Source organism: Rhinocladiella mackenziei (assembly GCF_000835555.1).
Source record: "Rhinocladiella mackenziei CBS 650.93 unplaced genomic scaffold supercont1.7, whole genome shotgun sequence".
In the NCBI taxonomy this organism is placed as follows: domain Eukaryota; kingdom Fungi; phylum Ascomycota; class Eurotiomycetes; order Chaetothyriales; family Herpotrichiellaceae; genus Rhinocladiella; species Rhinocladiella mackenziei.
The window spans coordinates 276,993-302,146 of NW_013550598.1; the positions used below are offsets into that span (position 1 = coordinate 276,993).

At 49.4% G+C, this 25,154-nt stretch overlaps 4 protein-coding genes across 4 annotated transcripts; 3 read left to right on the forward strand and 1 right to left on the reverse strand.

The window, feature by feature from the left end:
• Positions 1-249: 249 nt before the first annotated feature.
• Z518_08950 (uncharacterized protein) lies at positions 250-8,656 on the reverse strand (the record flags this gene model as incomplete). Its single annotated transcript, XM_013412907.1, has 3 exons — positions 250-2,760; positions 2,812-7,413; positions 7,466-8,656. The coding sequence occupies 3 exons, from the start codon at positions 8,654-8,656 to the stop codon at positions 250-252; spliced, it is 8,304 nt and encodes a 2,767-aa protein (XP_013268361.1).
• Positions 8,657-10,176: 1,520 nt separating this feature from the next.
• Z518_08951 (uncharacterized protein) lies at positions 10,177-11,272 on the forward strand (the record flags this gene model as incomplete). The annotated part of the gene is made up of 2 exons (XM_013412908.1): positions 10,177-10,287; positions 10,340-11,272. The coding sequence occupies 2 exons, from the start codon at positions 10,177-10,179 to the stop codon at positions 11,270-11,272; spliced, it is 1,044 nt and encodes a 347-aa protein (XP_013268362.1).
• A 1,174-nt stretch (positions 11,273-12,446) lies between these two features.
• On the forward strand, positions 12,447-20,136 carry Z518_08952 (uncharacterized protein; the record flags this gene model as incomplete). Its single annotated transcript, XM_013412909.1, has 5 exons — positions 12,447-17,855; positions 17,906-18,244; positions 18,291-18,497; positions 18,548-18,657; positions 18,714-20,136. 5 exons carry the CDS (start codon positions 12,447-12,449, stop codon positions 20,134-20,136), a joined length of 7,488 nt encoding a protein of 2,495 aa, XP_013268363.1.
• Positions 20,137-22,268: 2,132 nt separating this feature from the next.
• Z518_08953 (uncharacterized protein) lies at positions 22,269-24,030 on the forward strand (the record flags this gene model as incomplete). The annotated part of the gene is made up of 2 exons (XM_013412910.1): positions 22,269-23,447; positions 23,521-24,030. 2 exons carry the CDS (start codon positions 22,269-22,271, stop codon positions 24,028-24,030), a joined length of 1,689 nt encoding a protein of 562 aa, XP_013268364.1.
• Positions 24,031-25,154: the final 1,124 nt, after the last annotated feature.

Genomic DNA, 25,154 nt, shown 5'->3' on the forward strand with positions numbered 1-25,154 from the left:
CTTATATGTAAAACATAATAAATTTTCAAAGAAAGCGAAATGGTGCTTAGCAAAGCATAAAGTGGAGCAAAACAATCAAGGGACCATAATGACTATTCCATGTGTCGAAAAGTGTCTCCAGACTACCCTTCTTTCGCGTCCGTCGTCAGAATCTGCTGTACCATTTCTGCTGCCCTATGTAAGTCAGCAATAAATCTCTCCGTCTCGCCAACCTCTCCAAGGCCAGAGAACTTCACACTAGGCGAAATATCAGTAGACGCTAGTATTTCCACGGAGAAGAGCAGCATACCTCTCGGAGTCAACCTCAAAATGTAACCAAATCGAATCATCGTCGCGTTGGACACACCCATTTTCAGCCATATGCGTCCTGAAGCAACTGCTCATAATCTTCCTCGGGCGAGAGCGAACATAGGGGGGATCTTTGTACAATTCTGGATCCTCCTCACCATCCTTGCTTATCTCTCTGAGAAGTGATAGGAAACGATCGGAGCCACCGGATCGAGTAGCTGCTAGTATATTGCCCGAGTGTCTTCGGGCTGCTTCGATCAACTTTCGCCGGCACACTGATAAAGGTGCCGTCTCGTCTGCCGCGGTTTTGACGAACTCGGCGACTTCCATGGAAATCACTTGATTGATCTCAACTCGACCCTTGTGGAAGATTGTTTGCAGGACAGTTTCCCAGCATGCGGGTATATATCCAAAGAAGTACCGAGCAGCAAGTTGAACGATGAGTTGAAAGCCACTATTGGGGGGAACCTTGTGTTCTCTCATGAAGGACGACCCGAAATTTAGCGAGGTAAAGAAGTGTTGTCGTTTAGCAATGGTCTTCTGATAACTAGCTCTCGCGCGCGGAACATTGGATTGATATCCGCCGAAGTTCGTGTGTACAACTCGTTCGAACGGGATACCTTGGTGAGACCTCTTTGTCAAGCTCGGGTCATATTCACGAATTGCGGCTGCGATAGCGAGGTTGATATCCTGTACTGTTGGAGCATCTAGCCCGGTGTGATCGGCCAGAATACCCGAGATGCCGTTTGAACATATTACATACTCAATGCTCTTGTCGAACCACCTATTTGACCCGTCGCCAAAGTGCACCTGGCGCGCTCGCTGTTCTGCATTCTCTGGAGAGCTTTCGTCCAGGCAGATGATAAATGCGGATTGCTGGATGGTTCGAACATATTCAGCATTCTGGGGACTGTCCTCGACAAAATCTCGGTAGTTCTTAGCCCACAAGGTTCGGTGCTCACCCGACAAGATCCCCAGCCAGTCAACCTCCTTTAAGTCTGTGTTCAAAATTTCTGTGAAGCTGGTCCTGAGTAGATCGAACAAGTTGTCATCAAGTACTTGGCGGAATTCAATTTTGAACGCATGCCCTCTTCGCAAAATTATGAAGAAATCATTGCCCGGGTGGGCTTCAAAAACGTCCAGACCATCCCTGGGCTCGCGACATGCACTGAACAGGTTCTTGTGCAGGTCCATACACAACTGCTGCTCGTTCATGTATTGCGGCTTGATCAGCCCTTTCTCTAGATCTCCTTTGTATCGGATCAGGGTCGATGCAATTAGAGCAGCCCGCTCCGCCTGTGAATGCTTCACCGGACCTAGTGGATGAGTGAAGAAGAACAGCGCATAGGGGGCGAGTGGACCTTTGCGGGAGAGATATTGGTTATTGAGAAATAGGTCATGGTACCAATTCTCTGGATCAGCTGCTTTCATAGCCCGAAGCCGCTCATATAGGCGAACACCTGGACCGCCTTCCGCACAGAAATCTTGTGCTAGGCGCAACGTGTTGCTAAACTCTTCATCAGATGCAAAAGGTCGTACCCCGGAGAGATGTCTTTCAATAAGATCTCCCAGACTTGGTAGTGGCAGTGGTGGTGGTACTATCGCTCTAGGGCCATCAGGCTGCTGATTCGTAGTGGACATTCGGGAAGATGGTCTTTCACTGTGTCCGTTGACAGGTGTGCCATCACTATGTTCGAAGTGCTTGCTGATGAACTTGGAACGCTGGGCAATGAGAGATACCAGATCGTGCAGACTTGACGCGTCCAGAATTTCCGTTGTTTGCATCGGAGCTTGAAAGGTACGCATGATCCAGTTCTTGAACTCTATTGCCAGGAGCGAGTCTAGTCCGACGTCCACAATTGCTGCGTCCATACGTATGTCATCACGATCAACGGCGCAGAAGGCGGCAAGCCGCTCGCACACCAAGGAATTAATATTCCTTGTGATAGCTTGTGGGTCTTTGGCCTGTTTGAACTCTTGTTCAAGCGTCATGGGCTCCGGACCATCTGTGTTGACCGCTGTGGTCCCATCATTTCGTCGAATATCACTGAAAAGAGCATCTCTCCAGTCAAGCTCGATCCGCTCTGTTGGGAGCACCAAAATCTCCCTGGGGCCCTCTCGCTCTCCTATGGCGCAGAGACAGTGGCCAAGCATTTCGGAGAGCTCTCCTTGGTGCCGAGACGAGATTTCGTTGGGAGAGATCTGGTTATTGTTCACAGAGCTGTCGATGATGGGCATTCGCAGAATGATCTGGCGCGTCTGATGGTTCGGGATACCATAGCCCCCCTCGTCAATTATCGTATCTGTGGGCATAATACACCCAATAGCCTCACCTGTCCTTGGTGCCCGCTGTGATAGAGTGATAATGAAGTCCGGAGCATGGTGTTGTATGAGCTGACGTACAAGAGTGGTGCAGCGAGATAGGTAGTCAGTGTTCACCCTAAGCTCTCCATTGATTGTTGTTTCGGACGCCTTGAATGGTTAGCTTGAGAAATCAGAAGTATTTTATCGACTGGTACTTACTCCGAAGATTGGCTCTATGCTGAAGATTCCCTGGACTGATGCCAGCCTCTCTCTACATCTTGCCATTGTGTCCTCGACTCCTAGAGGGTTTGAGACGTCTAGTTCGAACCACTCACATCTAGTTCCTGCTCCATAAAAATGCTGCAGAGGCCTAAAATTCTGTCCAGAACTGCCATTTGTGAAAGCGATGCCAACAATGTCGGCGGCACCACGGTCTGCAAGAAAAGTACATAAGCTCTCATTGAGGTTTGGAGTTCCCCCGAGGACCGCATAAGACCCATCTCGGTCAAGCTCGGTAGCCTGATCTAGAGGCACAGTTTGCCGCACATAAACTTGGTCATCAGAGCTCAAGACAAGTTTTCCGACGTGTTTTTCGCTATTAATAACCCTGAAGGCCTTTTCGATATCCGTGATAGGCATAACTGCGAGGCTGGGACATCTCACACCGCCAGACTTATACATCGCCATTGCTCGCCCAAATTTTTCGTGTAACCTCTGACGATACTTTGCTTTGAGCGCGTTCATGTTGACACTGGTATATGAGATATTTTTGTTGCAGCGTGGCGTAGAAAAGGTGATGTCGGACTTGACGATATTGATGATGACACCAAGGTCTGAGAGGCATGGAACACTTGCGTCGACGAGATCCCCAGAAGAGCAATTCAAGACGACATCAACACCTTGTCCTCCGGTTTGGTGGTCAATTTGGTTTTGAAAGGCTGTGCTTCGATTTGAGAAAATGTGGTCACGAGTCAACCCCGTTGCCTCCGTCACTAAGCGGGCCTTTTCTTCGCTTCCTACAGTGGCGTAGATATCGGCCCCAATATGCTGTGCAATTGATATCGCCGCTTGCCCCACCGCTCCCGCAGCCCCATGTATGAGGATGCGGTGCGACTCCTGGAGGAGTACAATATCCATTAGAGCATGACACACCGTTTGGAATGCCAGTGGGATGGCTGCTCCTCGCTCAAAAGAGATCGAATCGTCGAGGTGTTGGACAAAGTGGTGGTTTATTCTGACGATATTCGCGTAAGGTATTGCTCCCCACCCACAAACACGATCACCGGCCTTGTATTCTGACCGGAGCGCAGTACCGACGTCAATCACTACTCCGGCGAACTCACCAACCATTGATTCTGCAGAATTTGCCCTTCCAGTGGCGACGGCGACGTCGCTCCGGTTGACTCCATGGGCGTATACTTTGACCTTGATTTCATCAGATGCTGTTTGGCTTTCCGCGTTACTGTTGGGCACAAAGCGTGCACTGCTTAACAAACCAGGGTTCTTGAAGTCCAATTTCAGGGCTTTTCCACAATGAAACTTGGCGACATGTTCACCAGATTCATCACACGAGAGCCCTTTCAACCGTCTATTCGAATCTTCATGTGGCTGCAGTCTCGGGACAAACAACGTTCCCCGGCGATACTCGTACTCGAAGTCAATGACTCTTGTATTGTCTATTTCGGCAAATGACTTAGTGATAACCTCGGCTATTAGATCGCTGAGGGTGTCACCGCTCCTGACATCGTCTTGACACGCTAAAGAGACAAAGTGTACTCCATTAATTTTCGCCATGTTTCGTGCCAACGGAGCGTAAGCTGAGTTCTGGCCATCGCTCGGACAGATGGTAATCCACAGCACGGACTTTACTTGGGCAAAAAATGTTGACATATCGGTAGTCGATAGCTTCGATAGGAAGTCCTCTTCAATCACAACTTGGATCGAGCTCGAGTTTATCGGCTCGCGATTCCACGGAAGGATAAGAGCGTCAGCTCGTTCGCTGAGGTGACTGATAATGTGTTTCACTATACCATTGGCCTGGTCGCTCTGGCTAAATGAGCAGAGCTGCAATTTGTGGTTCAGCCGCTCTTGGGGCAACGCTGAAGTTCTCTCCGAAGCAACCCAATTGAGACTGTAGCAGCGGGTTGCCGCAGGGGTAGTCTCCGCGAAACCTTCACCAATGCCTCGAAACTCTTCATTGGTCAGGGAGCCAACCTCAACCATCTGACCATGGTCATCTTCCTGCATGATTGACACGTTAACTGCTCCGAATTTACGACGCGCTTGTTTCAGATCACAGACGACCGTGAAGCTGTCGCCGGGCTTGTTCAATATGTTGGCAGAAATCGACGCTTCTCCGATGGAAGTGAGCATCACCGGACCCTCACTGCAAAATCGATGGTACAGCGGAAGAGCGATGTGCATAAAGGCGTCGAACGTCGCTGGATGGATCACATGATGCTGCAAATGTCCCGAAGGCATGCATTTCGCAATATCTGGCACTTCAATCTTCCCAAGGCAAACTTGTTTACCTATTTTCAGGCTCTTGATGATGGAAAAATTGTCGCCATAATCAATACCGTTCCGCCTGAGACCGTCATACAGGTCCGAGGTTAGCAATTGACGGTTACATTTTTTTGTGAGTTCGTCCACTCGCTGTGCAGCTGTGGCTAATGGACAGACTTGTCCAGCAAACCGGACCTCCGGTGCAAATTCGCAGCCAACCAATCCATGACAGTTGTCATTCCAGGAGCCATCAGCAGCCTGCGAGGTAATTCGAAATTCGTGCCATGTTATACCAAGCCTCTCACCTGATTTTCTGGCTGGTTTCAGACTCAGCAGAACTTCCACAGCACCTGGTGAGTCCGGCACCACGATGGACTTTGTGAAATTAACATCTTTAAAATGGTAGCGTTCAATTTTCCTCCTTTCTCCTCGCTCTTCGGTCACTTTTTTGAGTCCTTCTATGGCTTGGACTAAGAAAGCAGACCCGGGATACAAAGCAAACCGGTCAATCAAATGCTCTTGTAGCCAGGGCAGATCATCTATGCTGAGGATCAGGCGGAAAACTGGCTCCATTGTTGTGGTACCTATTAACCGAAGTCCGAGCAAGTCATGTGGGGGGTGTGGGCGATGTCGGTAATCTTTACTAAGCCGGGATTCGTGCCAATATCTTTTCGAGTGGTCCCAAGAGTACCCTGGTAGATCTGGGATAAGGCTGCAGAGACGAGGAGGCTCACCATGTAGAAGAGTTGACTGGTTGATGTCTACTGATAAACCTTGCTCCCAGAGGCGGCCGCTCATCTCAAGGACTGCTTGACAAGGATCTCGCTTCCGGACTAAGGTAGGTGAGTAGGACCATTTGCATTTTTCTCCCAAGGAACCCATTGTTTGACGTATTGGGCCTTCCAGAGCACTGTGAGGCCCGACCTCGACAAACACTAGATCATGGATAGCTCCTCCACATTCTCTCGCAAGTCGGTCGAGGACTTCGGAAAAACGGACCGTGGATACTAGATTATCGACCCAATACGACGGACCCGGTACATCGCAATACTCGCTGCCTGTCACTGAGGAGAAGAACTTCGTCTGCGTTAGAGGGGCTGTGGCAGTCAACCCATGGAGGGACTCCTCGAACTTCCTAGCTACCGCATACATGTGGTGTGAATGGTATGCGATATCGACCTTCAGCCGTCTGTTGAATATAGAGTCTCTGTCCAAAAGTATCTTTAGGTCTACCACTGCAGCTTCGTCGCCCGATATGGTCACACTAGAAGGACTATTGACGCAAGCGACCAATGCTCGGCCTGAAAGGATGTTGTCTAGATATCTGCAAACATCCTTCTCGCCCAGTCCAACGGCCAGCATTGCTCCCTTACCCTCAATGACCTCCCGGCACCATTCAGCGACAAATCCTTTTTGGTATGATATTTGAAGGGCAGCTTCATGGCTCAACATACCGGCCGCATAAGCAGCAGCAACTTCACCACTCGAATGTCCGAGAACAGCCACCGGGTGGACACCTAATTGAGCCAGAAGGCTCACGAGGGCGATTTGAATGGCAGTCGTCGCAGGCTGAGAAAGTTGACTCGAGTTAATTCTGGATTCCCACTCAGGCTTTCGAAGTTCATCCATGAGATCCCAAGAAGCACCCAGATTCCGCAGGATCTCTTGTGATTTCTGAAGTGAGTATGAAAATGTAGTGTTTAGGTGCAGAAGCTCTCTTCCCATCGCAGCATATTGTGCACCTTGACCGGTGAACAAGAAAATCGTCTTGGGATTTGAGGACGTTTTGGTGAGGCGAGTACTGCTCATAGAAGTGATGATATCTGATTTCGCCTTGCCAACAATGCTAGCTCTCCAGTTGAATGCGGAACGTCTGGTCGCCAGAGTTCTGGACAAGCTGAACAACACATCGGGGCTGGGTTCATGTTTGTTGATCCACCACCGAAGGTTTTCGATGTTGGCCTTGAGCGATTCCTTAGACTTAGCGGTAATCACGAAGAGCAAAGGTTCATCGTCTTTTGCTACGGATGATATGTTGGCAATATCTGTCTTTGTTTCTGCGCCATTCTGTCGGTGCTCGTTCAGTAACCCATTCGGGTAGCCGGGGCTCGATTTCTGGTCATGAAATTCATGACCATTGGCCAGTCCGTTTAAAAATGGGACCGTCCTCGTGGGATAACAACCGGTCGCGTCGCCATCTCCCGGTCTCGAATACCCTTCTAAGATAACGTGAGCATTGGTGCCGCCGAATCCGAAGCTGTTCACGCTTGCTCGGCGGACTGAACCGGTCGGCCAGGTATAAACCTTCCGGGGGATCTGGGTACGCAATTAGTGAAAATTCGAAAAAGCACAGACTCATCATACCTACTTTGATTTTCCCACTATCCACTGCCAGTGACACTTCTGGCTTCAGGGTCTGCAGCGCTGCGACTGGAGGAATGAGGCCCCTCTCCATTGACAAAACAACACTGAGGATACCGGATAATCCACTCGTACTCTCTGAATGCCCAAGGTTGGCTTTTATCGAACCGACCGTTAATGCTTGTTGTCTTCTGGATCCATCACCAACAAAAACTTCCTGAATCGATCTGATCTCTGCAGCATCGCCGGCGGCTGTACCGGTTCCGTGCATCTCGACATATTGAGTTTCTTGCGGGTCAAGCCCGCTCTTTTCGTACAAACTAGCCGTCAACCGCTGCTGCGAGTTGGAATTCGGAAGTAGGATACCATTAGTCTTGCCGTCCTGGCCAACCCCGGAATTCAATATGACTGCTCTGGTTGTATCACCGTTTCTCTCGGCATCGCTGAGTCTTTTCAGCACAAGGACGGCGACCCCCTCAGCCCGGCCATATCCAGCCCCACGACAGTCGAATGGGTAACAACGGCCATTCTCATTTATCATGTGTAGATTACTCATAGCAACTGTCATATCTGGTCCCAGAAGTAAATTTGCTCCCCCAACCAGTGCCATATTTGACTCTCTAAGACGAAGGGCCTGGCAGGCGAGATGGATTCCCACCAAACCGCCCGAACAGCCGGTATCAATGGTCATAGAAGGACCTCTGAAATCGAACATATAAGATATCCTTCCGCAAGCTACTGCATCCCCACATCCGGTCAAGTGATGTTTGGGGATCTGGCTTGGATCTTTGTATATTTGGCGGTCATAGTCGCGGCTTACAAGCGCAATATATACGCCAGTGTTAGTGCCTCGAAGCCCCTCAATGGGCATGCCAGCATTCTCTAACGCTTCATAGGAGACCTCAAGCAGCAAGCGTTGTTGAGGGTCCATGGCCACAGCCTCAGCGTCGGGTATCCCGAAGAACTTTGCGTCGAACTCGGCGATGTCTTGGTTGAGGAAGAAACCTCCGCGAGCATTATGGGTCCCTTTTGCATCTGGGTCAGGGTGATGGAATGACTGCCAATTATACCGACTTTCTGGCACATCCGTCCATACTTGCTCACCACCTGCTAGAATTTCCCATAATCTGTCCGGAGTATTTGCATCACCTGGCAGTCGGAAACTGAAACCAACGATGGCAATAGGGTCTGTCATCATATACAGAATGAGCAATATAGAGCTTTATTGGAGGTCTGGAGGGCTCCTTTAAAGCACTATTTGATATAAAGACGCTCTATTAGATGGGTGTGTTGATCAGCCTCCACATTCGTTGGGTATACGCGGAAACTTGAACACATAGAAGCCGTCTTAGAGAATATAAAACGTAGTCAATGATACAACGTTTATGGTTCCCTTTGTGTCCTCTCCGAAGCGTTCCTTCAGAACCCTCTCAGTAGAGAAGTAAACTGCACCGGCTGAATGCTTCTTTCTGAATACATACTGACTTTCCCAGAAATTGCATCGTCCACGCCAATACTTCTTTTCGTCGGATAATATGAGGACTACTCAATGATTTACCTTATTCGGGCGCCCTATCCGGCAGCTATGAGTACGCCGGGACCCTTTGCCCGTCTCCAAAACGGACGGGGCACACACGCCCTCAATCATGACGCACCAGCAACCCTGATACGCTCTGAATTCATGTCAAGCGTGACCTGTATGTCAAGAATGATTTCCAACCCTCGGCAATGTTGGGCGGTTTGATCCATCATACAACACGAGACTTAGCGTAATGAGAGTGAACCGGAATGAGTGGGTCAGAGGTGTCACTAGCGATTCTTAACGGACGTATTTTGACCAACACCACACCGCACGACCTACTTCGGCCTAGCTTGCAAGAAACATGCAGGTGTCCTGGGCTATTGCGAGGTTCTCTGAAGTGACCCCCCGGAAGTAGACTTGGTACAGCGCCTCGCTGTGTACTGTAGTGTTTCGTAAGGTATTGTCTGTCAGGCTTGAAATTTCGGCTGGACGATGAATACATCATGGTGCTATATAATCTAGCTACGTAAGGGCAGGCGATTGGGAGTTTCACAGCCCTCTGAGGCAATACGGAGAATCCTCGGGTTTCATGCATCCGGAGGTGGAGCTCGGAGCTATCCCACACGCTCTTGCTCTCCGCACTTTATTCGGGTCTCCGGTAGATGCGTCTTGGGGGCCACTGATTTATGCAGCTCGCTGGCGAGATGAACTGGATCTTCGTGTACTACGTACGGCCACTTTCCAAGTTCCTGCAGTTTCCTCGTTTCAGAATATAGCCTAAACTCTCGGTGCATGACAAATCCGGAGCCCCATTTGACGAGGAGCTACCGTGCATATCGAAATGCACCGGACTTAGAATGACACCCCACCTGGTCCTGAGAAGGGAGTACTTCAGCTCACCTTAGTTCTTGACCTCGGTGATGTATCCACGCACGGGTTCCTGACAGAGTAGCATCGCTTCCTGAGGATTTGGCAGTCGATAGCTGACGGCTAGCTACAAAACTCTAGGCAAGACTCTAATGGAGTCATTACCCCTGTCTTCTCGGAAGATCTTCGGTTATGTGAGGACCGACAAGTCCCATGTAGTATATTAATTAAAGAGAACGACGAGCGTGTCATACGACAAGAATGCAAGTCATTATACAGCATCGCTTAGGATCGTCAACATCAATCAGTCTCCAATTCGCACATTCAACATGGGCAAACTCTACGAAATCGTGACGTTCAAGACCATTGATGGCAACTTTATACGGGGCAGACTTTACCCAGCCGCTCAGCGAGGACCTGCCGTAATTCTTACACCTGGCGTGCGTGGTACTTCATGCTCAAAACATTAAAGGGAGATTGACGGTAATATAGTATAACGGGGTAGTGGTGAACTTTCCCCCGGGTGTACCGGAAGAATTTCAAAAAGCAGGCATCACCGCACTTGTGTACGATCCGCGGAACACAGGCAAAAGTGGCGGTTTCCCTCGAAACGATATTGACCCTTTCAAGCAAGCAGAAGACTACTCAGATGCGTTCACATTCCTCAGCAAGCAACCCATAGTGAATCCTGAAGCCATCGTATTTTGGGGTCTTTCGCTATCAGCTGGCATCGCGTTGTCGAATGCAGCAATCGACCGGCGGATCGCTGCAGTCATTGCAATAGCTCCAGTTTTCGAATATAGTCCTATAAAGCCTTCGGATGCGCAGAAACTGAAGTACAAGCTGATGAAGGATCGGGAGTCGCAGGTCAATCATGGAACTCCCCCCTACATCCTTCCGATTCTGGAGTCCGTGGCATTCCTTCCCTTCAACTCCCACGTCAGCACCACCGATGAAGAGCGGAGAAAGGAAGAGGACGAATATCACCGCCACCTAGCAAATCAGTGGAAAGAAGAAGCTGGCGAAGACGCCGTCTTTGATCCTGCGCTAACGCACAATGCATACGGTACGACAATACAGTCATATCACCGGATGTTCTTGTGGGAACCCATACCTCTGGCGATGGTTAAACACGTCAGCCCTACACCCTTGATGATCTTAACTCCCGAGTTGGACCAGATTTCTGACCCCGCCCATCAGACAGCGGTCTTCGAATCACTACAAGGGCCAAAGCGACAAATGATTGCACCTGGAAGGGAGCACCTTTATGTGTTAAATGGGCCTAACATGCCAGTCTTGGTGAAATGGCAGACAGAGTTCATTTGGCAGGTGGTCAGAGGACGCTTCAAAAGTCTTCCTGGAAAGACCGAAACGGAGAATTCCATTAGTGTCACCGTTAATGGGGTCAATGCAGCTAGTGCATGAGCCCGGTATGATCATTACATGCTCTAGAATGTTGAAAATCGTGATTTGAATTATTCGCCTACAAAATGAAGCCAGAATTATGATATATATCCACTAGCTCTGCAGTGACTTTGAAACCAAACTCACGCTCTTTGCGGCATTTTAAGTTTCTCACAGATAATTCTGCAAATAATGAACTCGCCTACACTTGTCACAAACCCTCAGGTGCCCAGTGAGGTCGGTGTCCGGTGTCATATCCCAACAAAGCAACAGAATTGCAAGCCGACCGATTACCCGTAGTCTCCATAAGTAAGCTGGATGCCAGATAACATGCGAATATGATAGTATGTGGGTGGCCGACTGTGTAACGGCTGGTCTATCGATGGCATTAGCGTACGCAGACGGATTATGGTACGAGAATCGTCGCCCCACGTGACCCTCACAGAGCAGCATAGCTTAAGCACCTGGTCACTCCAGTAGCAAGTAGCATGGACTGCCTAATACATCAGACCGCTACCGATCATGCCGAAATGCTGGCCAGCTGCCCAAAAGAGAAAATCTGGGTCGGAATACTCGCGCTCGAGGCCCGAAAAAGGATGTTTTCATCTCCCTCCTCGAAGAGTCCTGGGTCGGCGCTTTTTGGCAAATGTCGTGGTCGGCATCTAACTCTGTCTGCGGCCAGAAATGCAAATACCCGGTCTACGTAACTATGGAGCGCCATGCCGGCTGAATAGTCGCTGCAAATTCAGTGTTGAACGCCCCACAGTCACAGCTTGGAGTGAGCAGTCTTTCCTCTCCTAATCCCTAATGCGGGGGCATTTAGCCTACGCCTCATGGGACTCACCCTGTAAAGGGCCCCATGCCTGACTAAGCTGCAAATACCCCCCCATATGCGTTGACATTACAAGGTTGTAATTAATGTCGCTGAGTTACAATGTGTGACAAAACTAGCATTCAGGCCGTACCTTAACCGTCCTCATTCATACATCCGGGTTATTTTGACGTCGATTGATAGCCGTGCCGAAAATGACCACCCTGACGAAGGACATATCATGGGATGATAAAAGGGACTTAGGCCCCTCAGATCCGCAGCCGAAGAGGCAGTTACCAGATCCCATATAGCGCACACTGTGGGACAGGGACAATATTGCAGACTTCTTCCGGCTAGGTGGTAATGGGACAATAGATAGTCACAATGGGTGACGTCAGAAGCGGATATACAAACGGTTATGCCAATGGTGAGAGTAATCATCGCGTCAACGGCCATGTGGCAAGTAACGGACTCGGGCATCCTGATGGCGTGGCCTCAACCCCCGAGCCCATCGCAGTTGTGGGCATGTCCATGAGACTTCCCGGGGGGATTCATACGGAAGAGGCACTATGGGACTTACTTGTCAACAAGAAGACAACCAGAGGTCCTATCCCGCAATCGAGATACAACTGCGAGGGCTTCTACACAGAAAGCGGCAAACCCGGAACCATTGGCGTTCGTCATGGCCACTTTCTCGAAGATCGCGACGGCATCGATGTACTAGATACATCATTCTTCAACGTCAGCAAAGCCGAGGTTGACAAGTTGGATCCGCAGCAGCGTATGCTCCTAGAGGTTGTCTGGGAGTGTGTGGAAAATGCGGGTCAACGCAGCTGGCGGGGAAGCAACACCGGAGTCTTTGTCGGTGCTTGGGGCTATGACTGGATTGACATTCTTGCGAAAGACCCACAGCAAGTTGGTGGTGTGGTCAACACACTAGGCTCGCATGACTATGCCATTGCGAACCGAGTGTCGTACGAGTACGACTTGCAGGGGCCCAGCATGACCATCAAAACTGCGTGTTCATCTTCGTTGATATGCGTACACCAGGCAGTTCAAGCCCTCCGCAATGAGGAGTGCGACGCGGCCATTGTGGCCGGAACGAACTTGATTATGACGCCAACCACGACAATTGAACAAACCGAGTCTGGTGTTCTGTCCCCTACAGGAGAGTGCCGCACCTTCGATGCTACTGCAAATGGATATGCGCGAGGTGAAGCCATCAACGCTCTCCTGCTGAAGAAGCTCAGCAAGGCGAAGGATGACAAGGATGTTATACGAGCTGTGATACGCTCTACCGCTGTCAATTGTGACGGGCGAAGCGCTGGTCTTACGACCCCCAATCCCAAGGCACATGTTCGTTTGATAAAACGAGCTTATGAAGCCGGTCGACTAAAAGACCCTTCAGAAACGCCATTTGTGGAAGTCCATGGGACTGGGACGACGACTGGAGATCCACTTGAGCTCGAGGCCATTGCCGAAGTCTTTGGTGACCGACGGGATACCTATATCGGTGGGGTTAAAGCCAACGTTGGCCACAGTGAGAGTGCTTCTGGGATTACCAGTGTCATAAAAGCCGTTCTAGCGCTCGAAAAGCGCACCATTCCACCACAAGCCAATTTCTCGACACCGAACCCGAAAATACCATTTGCAGAAGCTCGATTAGTCGTACCTTTGGAGCCAACTCCCTGGCCGGAGGGTCGGCCAGAGAGAGTCAGCGTCAACTCTTTCGGTATCACCGGTGCCAATGCCCACGCCGTCATCGAATCTGCTTCCTCTTACGATGATGTCACAGAGGGCCTTGCCAACAACCGAGGACGTGAATCCAAAACTTCGGAACTCCTCTTGATATCAGCAACCAATGGCCGCTCTTTGAAGGAACGTTGTTCGCAAATACAGGATTATATTGGACAACACCCCCAGCAGATATCAGATCTTGCCTACACCCTGTCTTGTCGTCGCGACCATCTCTCTCATCGAGCCTATTGTATCACAAATGGTCAAGATTCTGTCGAATTTGTTACTGCAGATCGATCGAAGCAAATTCCCAAGTTGACGTTTGTCTTCACAGGCCAAGGAGCCCAATGGCCATCAATGGGCAAGGAACTGATTGAGAGGTTCCCATCTTTTCGGGAAGACATTATTCGACTGGGAAATGCACTGACCAAGTTGCAATATCCACCATCGTGGAGCTTGTTAGACGAGCTCTTACAAGAGGATGTCAAGAGCCGGGTCAGCAAAGCTGAATTCTCGCAACCCTTATGCACAGCAATTCAAATTGCTCTAGTCAATCTTCTAAGGTCGCTCGACATTGTACCCTCAGCTGTTGTCGGTCATTCCAGTGGAGAAATCGGCGCGGCGTACGCGGCTGGCGGCATCACTGCTGCAGAAGCGATATCAATTGCCTACTACAGAGGCTTAGTAACCACAATATCAACCCGGAGAGGAGCAATGGGTGCAATTGGCCTTAACCAGGCTGAAGCAAGGCTATACCTTGAAAATGGTGTGGTGATAGCTTGCGAGAATAGCCCCCAGAGTGTTACGCTCTCCGGTGACGAGGAGGTCCTTGATCGTATCATCGAGCGTATTAAGCTTGATGATGCCGAGGTTTTTACGCGTCGTCTCAAAACCGACGGGAAGGCATACCATTCGCACCATATGGCTGAGATTGGGACCGTGTATGAGGAATATTTAGGGCCTGTTGTTAAGGAACGATCTCCGGCGATAAGGTTCTTCTCTACAGTCACCGGGAAACTTGCGGAAGATACCACCCTTGGCCCGCAGTACTGGAGACGAAACCTCGAGTCTCCCGTCCGATTCTCCCCTGCGGTTAAATCCATTATCGAGAATGGGACTTCAGATCAGCTGTTCTTAGAAGTTGGCCCTCATTCGGCGCTCGCCGGGCCCTTGAGACAGATCTTTAAAGCGTCTCCCTCGAAAGCCCGTTTAATCTACTGTTCATCGCTGGTCCGTGGCAAGGATGCCAGGGAATGCATCCTGGATATGTGTGGCCAATTATACCTCCAAGCAGTGCCATTGACCTTTCAGATACTCACAACTGGATCTAATTTACTCACGGACCTTCCAACTTACCCCTGGAATCATGATACATCCTACTGGAGTGAGAACAGGGCAGTGAAAGATTGGAGGCTGCGAAAGTTCCCTCGACATGAGCTGCTTGGCTCGCGAGTACTAGAGGGTAACGACGTCGAACCGGTATGGCGTAACATGTTGCGCCTCAAAGATACCATCTGGCTTGCCGGTCACAAGGTATACGGCGACGTTGTGTTCCCTTTCGCCGGGTATATTGCTATGGCAGGAGAAGGAGTTCGCCAACTCACGGGGATTGAGGGTTTCATAATCCGCAATCTTAACGTCAAAACAGCAATGGTTGTGCAAGATAATCCCGTCGAGGTCATGACAAGCCTGAGGCGATCAAAGAACTCACACGAATCTGAAAATGGCTGGTACGAATTCGCAATAGTCTCACACAATGGTAGCACATGGGCGGAGCACTGCGATGGAGATATCAGGCCTGGAGCCGAACCGCCAACATATTCACAGATACCACCAAGCGAAGCCCTTCCCAGGAAAATTCATTCACCCTACGACTTATTTCAATCGGTAGGGCTACATTACAATGGCTCATTCCGAGGTCTAGAGGATGTGTCAGCAATGCCGGGCCAAAAAATGGCGGTAGGGACGCTGAAGGCTCAGACCATTACAGATTCAGCCTATGCCCTACATCCGGCAACAATGGATCAATGCCTCCAGTTGTTAGGCATGGGGTCGAGCGAAGGCCTGTCAAGACACCTGCAGCGCATTCCTCTACCGACGTTCGTGGAAAAAATTTCGATACAGCCTCACAAGTCACCAGACCGCCTCCGGGCAAAGGCAGTTGCAACCCATATAAGTGCCCAGGGAGATATCGAGGGCGAGATGATTGCTATGGAAGGATCAACTCCCGTCCTTGTGGTGGAAGGCTGTCGCCTTTCTGCATTCGAGGAGAAACTGGTCACTGTCCTAGATGATCCAATAGCGGCAGCCCGTGCCAGCTGGCGACCGCATATTGATTTTGTCCCATTGGAAACCCTGATGTTGTCGCACGAAAAGGATGCGAACGATGTTAGAATCATAGAGGAATATGGGCTCCTCTGTTCCGCAGAAATCCTGGAGAGGATCAAAGACACCCAAGACTCTCACTGGCATTTCACAAAGTTTCGCAAGTGGATGGACGGTGTTGTTACAGGGGGACGCTTAGGTCAAAATAAGATTGTGTCCAACAGCAAGGAGCTTCTGGAGCTGAGCTCCCAACACCGTTTAGAGCTGATTCACCTCTTACAGGAGAAACTGAAGGCGTCACCATTTGTTCACGTCGCAGAGCTTACGACCCGCCTTCTTGACAATTGCGTCGGAATATTCGACGGCACGACTGAGGTGCTCGAAGTTTACCTTAAAGATGACACCCTCACGAAGCTATATGCTCTCACTGGAGCTAGGATTGACGCGTCAGAGTTTTTCGTCAGCGCCGGCCATAGCAACCCAACATTGAGGGTTCTAGAGATTGGCGCCGGAACCGGCGGGACCACATTGATCGCTTTGAAAGCCCTTACGTCAATCAACAACGAACCAATGTACTCAAGCTATACGTTCACCGATATATCTTCTGGATTCTTTGCGGCCGCAAGGGACAGATTCAGTGAATTTCCAGGTCTTGAGTTCAAAACCCTGGATATCAGTAGAGATCCAGGCGGACAGGGCTTCGAACTTGGGACCTACGATCTCATCGTCGCTTCGAACGTTATCCACGCCACAGAGTTCATCAACGTCACGCTTAAGAATGTTCACAAACTGCTAAGTCCCCGCGGAAGATTTTTCCTTCAGGAGGTTATCCCTAGCTCCGTGAAGATGAAGAATCTCATCATGGGTCCTTTACCGGGATGGTGGCTTGGCGAAGCTGATGGACGTGTCAACGAGCCAATCATCTCTGTTGAGCGATGGTCCAGCGAACTTCGAGCTGCCGGTTTCTGTGGTATTGAATGTACAGTGCTAGATGATCCGAAGCACGAGGCGGCTTTCGGCGCCAATATGATCGCGAAGCCTATTGTTAGCGCGCAAGAGTACAAATCGGTCACGATTCTAATCAGGCCGGACCAGGCCGAGACGGATATCGTGAAGCTGATGCGACAAGTTTTCGAAGGACAAGAGTATTTCGTGGATATCTGCATTCTCGGAGGTTTGATACCGCCGTCTCAGGACATCATGTCATTGGTTGAAATTGATAAACCATTCTTTGAGCAGCTTACTGCCGAAGGTCTCTCAGCCTTCCAGCAGGTCGTTGCTGGGCTCACCTCGGCTCGAATGCTCTGGGTTATGGGATCTGCACAGATTGAGCCAAGCGACGCTCTCTTTGGCATTACGCTTGGCTTAATCCGTTGTATACGAGCAGAAATGTCAGTTCCCCTTGCAACGCTGGAGATTGACAAATTCGACCCTTCATTGAGCGAGACTATCCTGAAGGTTTTCGAGAAGTTCTTAGATACAAGCCATGCTGCGACGAATACAGACCACGAATACGTCATCGACGACAACTTTGTGAAAGTTGGTCGATATCACTGGACTAATGTGCCAAAGGAGCTTGAGGCATCGCAGGACACTGATGATCTTCCTCTCAAGCTAGAAGTTGAAGTTACACGAGTTTCCAAGCTCTTGAAGTGGGTCCCACAACCCATTATCAAAATTCGGCCTGAGGAGGTCGTTGTTCGCCCTATTTATGTCGGAATGAATCCTCAGGTACTGCCCTTACACATAATTGCCTCCAACCTAGCTAATACCTCTCACAGGATTTCTCTACTCTGGAAGAGGGCAGGGTTCGCGATTACTATGGAGAAATAGTCGAAGTTGGCAGCAACGCAGGGCTGCTCAACGTTGGCGATCGCGTCATAGCTTTGGGCTCCCGTGAAGTTCATACAAGTTTGAAATTCCTGGCCACCAATGTTATCAAAATCCCTGATGGCTTAGACCCGGAAAATGCAGCGTCGATGACACTGGGCTACGCTACTGCCCTTCATTGCCTCCGGGACCTAGCACGGGTCCAGAAAGACCAAACGGTCCTGATCGCAAATGCGGACTCAGATGTTGGCTTAGCAGCCATTCGCGTTTGTTACATGATAGGAGCCCAGGTAAGCTTGTTCGACCTTCAATCGGGCCTAGAGCTGATCCAAGTAGCCGTATTGCTCCGTTCACAGCGAGGAACGAGCAAGGTTTCTCGTCAATGAGGCTGGTATTTCTGATGCTAGGAGCGTTACAACTCATAGCAGCTTATCTCTTCATGACCTTGCAAGCAAGAGTGGAAAGGCGGGCTTTGATGTAGTAGTGAATGTGCTATCCGAAAGCCTCAGAGAATCGTGCAAGTATGTCGCACCTCGAGGAAAGGTGAGAATGTTTTTCTCCCAGTACGAATACTCATACTGACGATTTACTAGATAATCAGCCTCGGCGGTCCCGTTCTCGAAAACTTGGATATGAGTCTGTTCGCTACCAGCAGAACCTTTTTGAGCGTCGACATGGGAGAAATGGATGATCTCTATCCTGAGTAAGAAGCCAATTCCTCGGCCAGTGTCGACTGGAGCAACGCTGACAAAAATTCAGACTTCTGAAAGAAATAGTCTCACTGTATCAACAGAAATTGATCGAACCAATCAGACCAACTCGATTAGTCGAGATAGAAGAGCTTGAGGGTGCTCTTCGCTCTTCCAGCAAGCCGGATTTAACAGGGAAGTTGTTACTAAAATTGCCCATAGATCGCGGCTCCCTTCCCATCCAGGCTACACAGCCAGTCCTCAAATTCCGTAGCGACGTTTCCTACCTGATAGCTGGCGGCCTTGGTGGCCTGGGGCGTGCCATCTCAAATTACATGGCAGAACACGGCGCTCGACATTTCATCTATCTCTCTCGCTCCGCTGGGAGTACCTCGAAATACGAATCCTTCTTCCGCGAGCTTGAAGCACAAGGCTGTACCTTCCAAGCTCTCACTTGCGACATCACATCCCTTGACTCCGTCCGCGACGCAATCCAGCAAGTTAAGTTTCCCATCGCTGGCGTCCTCCAGATGGCCATGGTAATCCAGGACCGCCCCTTCCTCTCCATGTCCCATGACGATTGGACGACAGCCATCAAACCAAAAGTGGACGGCACTTGGAATCTGCATTCAGCTCTTCTTGATGCAAAGACAGAGTTAGACTTCTTTGTCATGTTTGGTTCCAACTCAGGCGCCTTTGGGATGCCAGGTCAGGGGAATTACGCCGCAGGCAACAGTTTCCAGGATGCATTTGTTCAGTATCGACACTCTCTGGGTCTTCCGGCCTCCGTCCTGGACATCGGTGTTGTTTCTGAAGTCGGATACGTGAGCCAGAACAAGGATATGTTGGACTACTTCCGTACAGCGGGATTTCCGATCCTGACCGAGGGCCAGGTTTCTGAGGCTCTTCATCTGTCAATTTTACAGCAGTATCCTCCATCCGAAGAGAAGGAGGAGGTAGCCGCCCGAGCCACCAATCCAGGATTTACCTCCAGGAGCCAACTCACCTTAGGCGTCAGAGCGACCAAGCCAATGACGGACGCGACAAATAGAGTGTTGTTTAAGCGGGATCGAAAAGCAGATATCTATCGGAATATCCAGGCTGCAAGTATGAATAGCCCAACTACGGGGTCCTCCAGGTTGAGCAGTGGGGATAAAATTGCAGGCCTTACGGCGTCCTTACGCGAGGCTGCAGATCCAGTTTCGGTTCTTAGCACCCCGGAGACTCTGAAGTTGTTACGGCGCGAGATTGGTGTCTTCATCTACGAGTCCATGCTCCAGTCTGTTGAAGAAGAGGATATGGAGTTTGAACGAAGCTTGATGTCGCTAGGTGTCGACAGCCTGGTCACGGTCGAAGTCCGAAGTTGGTTGAAGCGGAAGTTGGAGGTGGAAGTCAGCACTCTCGAAATGCTGAATGGCGGGACGATTGAGAATCTAGGGGAGTTGGTTTTGGAGAGGATGAAGATGAGATTTACGGAGAAATCCAAGGGGTAAATCTGGGGATACTTGAAATTGACACTGTGCTATAAAATAGGTAGCATAGAGCTCTTTGCATCTCACCTCTCAAGAGATATCATTACCAAAGATGCTGAGTTGTTCTCGTCTTTGACAAACATTCTCTGGTTTGGCTTCGCCTAGAAGAGACGTCGATGTAAACACTAAACAGCGTCCAACTCAACTACTCATATTTATCCCCTGCGATGATGGCCACAGTATGTGCTGAAAGGTGGCCAATTATCTAGTCCAGCTACCATCGAACTAATGTCAATAATAGAAGCACCACTTAAAACTAATTGAATGATACCCTAGATGCAGCATGACTTCCTCGGTGAAAGTCTCAATCTCAGCTATAGATACTGACCGCAACACTGCGTCTTCGGTTGTCCAAGTAGTTTACTTCATCCAAATTTGTATAGTAAGCCGTTGTCAACATCGGCATCGGATCCGGGTGACTTGACATGTGAAGCATTGCTCTTGGAAGTTGTCGAGCTCGTCGCTTTGTGTCAAAATTTCTTGTGCTATCTGAACTGAAAGAACGCTCTGGGTGGATTCGATCAGAGGGTGGCATAGAGCCTATCTATATAGCTTTTCTGAATAGTGCTTATTGGCGCTGTTGCCTCCGTAGTTGCCTGTTGAGGTGCTGTAGCCTGGTAGGTAACTGTGCACTCTCCATGCCAGCATCCCTGTTCGACACTTTGGTTCGGGCAGGAGGAGTCTGAACACTTGAAGCCTTTCATGATGACATTGCAGATTTTTTTTTTTTTTTTTTTTTGGGAGCCTCGCGATGTGTCAAATAGTATGTGGTAACATTTCAGCTGAAATACTCAGTTATACAAGGATCTCATCTGGGAGCCGGGCACGGAGACACCGGAAGGTGGCGACAATCTTTTTCTGTATAAACATGCGAAATGAGAGCACTCAAAACAATCAATGTACGCCCACTGATGTCTATCAGCCAGGCTATAGTTATGATCAACGCAATTAGAATAAGCCCCTTCCCAGGGGGGCATTTTCTCTCTTCCTTCGGACATAGACTTAGATGCTGAGGCATGGTGACCTAGTTACTTGTCCTCACCAAGGAAAATCTCACCTTTGCTCGCTCTTTCCCGTCGTCTTTCAGGAAATAGGCAGAACTTCGGGATTTTCGCTCGTATGTCATGCTGACGTATGAATCAACCGTAGCTTCACATGTGTAAGTCCGAGATTTAATACTATAGACCGACTTAGGCAAATGCGGTTTCAATGCTGTATTGTTTATACACGTTGTAATTACCGTATCGTAAGTTATTACGAGTGGGTCCGTGACTTCGGCTTTAGCGGGGTTCGCTTCGAGGCTGTTAACCCGAGGGGTCGGTTGATTGGGGGCTAGGGTACCACGATATTCTGCCTTCGTCTCATGCGATGGATACCCTGGACAAACAATCTCTCGAAACTCATTAGCCTCAACGTAGAAGGAGGCAAATCTCTCGTTGGGGACACCATACCCAATGCGAGACGGAATTGTATATCAAAAGATGCAATAGATTTGCAGGTGGCTTGGTTGCCGGAAAGAGGAAACAGTGATGATGTGAACGCTTGGATGAAAACAACGCATGCATCAGGCACTGTGGACGCTGAAGTCCCGGGGAATGCCTCAAACCAGCCTATAGCTATATTTGATATTTGACTAGATACCGTTTGTAATTTGTCGCCGCGGTGAGGAATTTTGCCGTGCCTTCGGCCTGTAGACACCTGCTCGTAATTCCCACTAAGATAATGAATGAACGGCATTTTAGGCTAAAGGTAGTAGGACCGAAGAGAGGTCGCCGCCGCCCGAAGATTCTCCTAATCAGGGACAGATGAAGGCAGAAGCTATGCTTAACGGGAGAGATTGTCAGGCATTGTTCTATGCTAGCCAAGTTTCTGTCTGATCGGTGGACTCTGATACTCGAGTATAGCGATAGGATGTTTCTGACAGTACTAGTATCTACTATCTACGTCGGACTCAGACTCTCATGTCGGGCTCTCGTTATCCCTTGTCGAATGCAGTTAGACAGTAGCAACCTTGGCGACTACCAATAGGCGCCACCGAGATAAATCATCGCTTGCTATGACGAGTGTTCTTTCTCACGAATGTTTGCCCCATCATGGCCATCCTGAGCGCCTTGTTCTTGCTGCCTGGAGTCCCCATCCTTTGTATTGCTATACTGCGAACATACAATCTGCTGATTAACTACCTGGAAGCCCAAAAATTTGGAATCCCCATCAAGGTGCTCCTGTTCAACCGTCAGGATGACATTTGGCTCTTCGTTTGGCGCCACTTCTATCCGTTCTTCAAACTCCTCCCGTTCAACTTAGGCTCGTGGATCGACTATTCATTCCATGGGTGGAATGTGGCTATCCGATTTAGGAACCATGAAGACCTCGGCGATGTTTTTGTCCTCGTCACGCCGAACCACAATGAAATCGTCACGACTGACCCCGTGGCGGGGTTCGAGCTGGAGTCGAAATACAAAACCTGGTATAAACCTCAACACCACTATCATATTTTTGATTTATTCGGCAAGAATCTCCTAACCGTCAATGGGGATGAATGGCAAAGACATCGAAAGATTACAAGTCCGGCTTTCCGGGAAGTGAATTATAAACTAGTTTGGAACGAGGCTTTGAGACAAGCCAAACAGATGTTTCAAATTGCTAGGAGCCGCTCACAGGGCCAGAATTATATGGAGGACATTAAAAATGATTCCATAATCTTCGCTATGCATGTTCTCTCAGCAGTGGGGTTTGGGCATGCATATGATTTTGATGGCGGGCTTCGACGAATTCCACCTGGACATGCTGTTAGCTTCTCCGATGCCATGTGGTTTATATTCACCAAGTTTCTAAGGATCGTAATGTTCCGCAACCTCTCACTCCCAGGATGGCTGACACCTCGGTGGCTTGTCGATATACAAACACACCTGAATGAGTTCAGGCAATACATGGAAGAGGCAATTGACAAACAGCGACGAGCCGGGCCACCCCCCGTCGGCTCCGGAGCTGATATTATCAGTGCTCTTATCCGCGCCAATGAACTGGTGAAGAACGAGGAGAAATATATACTTACCCCTGCCGGGAAACGCTCGTATCTTAACGACAATGAGTTATACGGAAATATGTTTATTCTTAACCTCGTGGGGTTTGAACCACCTGCTAATGCGGCAATGCATGTCCTTCCTTTCCTTACCTCCTACCGAGAGGTCCAGGATTGGGCTGGTGAAGAGGTGGACAAAGTACTCGGCGAATTAGATATTCTACAATACGAAGAGGTTTTTCCTCGCTTAGTAAGGTGCCAGGCGCTGTTGGTGTGTCCCCAGAGCTCAGTCAAGCGACCAATACACTGACTTCCCTGCATAGTATGAAACCCTTCGATTCTGGGGCCCTCTTGGTGACACCACCAGAATATGTCTGAACGAGCCGCAGATTCTTCGTGTTAGAGAGCACGAGCTAGTTGTTCCCCCTGGGGTCTATGTCAACTGGGACTTTGCCGGATCGCAAACCGATCCACGCTGGTGGGGACCGGACTCCATGGAGTGGCGTCCCCAGCGATGGATCAAGGTCGACCCAGCAACGGGTCATGAAATTCTCGAGGCCCCTTCAGAAGCGGCCGAAATGGCTTTCAACCCTTGGTCTGGGGGACCGAGAGTTTGTCCTGGTAAAAAATTCAGTCAAGTCGAGATTGTTGCCATGGTTGCAACTCTGCTAAAATCGTTCCGCCTCAAACCAATGATACTACCGGAGAGGGGGATGCGGACTGAGCAGGATGCACAACGCGAACTGTTAAGCGTCACCAATGATCTTGAGCTGCCGAGGAGGATGAAAGGGGAGAGAATGCGAGATGCTGGGATAGTGATTCTTGACCGATGAATTGCTCGTGGATGGATTTGGTTCGAACTACTTAGGATCTTGGGGTCTCGAGGTGCTCAACCACTTTCCGGGTCCTCTTGATAAAGGCCCTCTGATGAGGCATTAATTATCTCCCTGGTTTATCTGTTCTAAATTCAACAGGAGGAGCATTTAGACCATTACCCGAAAAAAATGTATTATTCACTATTCAATATCACTGCTTTGGACCTGAAAATGTTTTTAGTTTGTATACGACGCAATACCCGTTTTGGTCTGTCTTGTAAGAAGGAATTGTCATAGTATATGGTGAAGTATTGAACTACACGAATGTAAGAGCTAGGACGCAATCTGGGATTATGCTCAACAACACAAATAGCATTAGCAACTAATTCAAAGTTTTTCAACCATGTGCCCACAAGTGATCCAGTCTAACATTATGTAAATAGCCTGCTATTTCTTGACACTAAATATTAACAATGCCTGGTACTAGTATAGATGCCAGGCCCTTACAACGAGCAACACCAGCCATTATTCAATAACATCGATTGGGCATTGACCTGAAAAGCTGCACCGAGACGCTTGGGTTTAAACACATGGACATATGTGCTGGAGTTTGTCTGTACCCGTGTGCAGAACCAAAACATTAACGGCCAGTATACTTGACATTTGCAATATCGAGTTGGCTGAAGCATGATGAAGGCCATAGGGCGGCACAGCCGCCAATCAAACACCTATTTAGGCACTGTCTTTTCTCCGACTGTGCATCCTTATGTCGCCGCCCATTGTTGCGTCCTTGTCAATTGGCGACATGCGTGTAGATCTTTCGACACTAGTGCCCCACTCTTACAATCCTGGCTTGCCCAGTTGCAGTTCGTAATACTGCTGGAAACCATGTGTAGGTCCCTATCTACCTCTTCGATATTCCTTGAAAAAATTGTGTTACGTTTGGATTGCCCCAACATAAGCCCAAACAAGTATGAATTTTGTCACTTTAGGTCATATGTCTGGTTCCCTTAATAGTTCACTTCCTGAGCTCCGCAACTTGGTATAGTTAGTACTGTTTATCATTTTGAGATAACATGCCATTTTAATCAGCATGAACATGCTCAAACAATCTTTATTCCCCCCCCCCCCCCCCCCCCCCC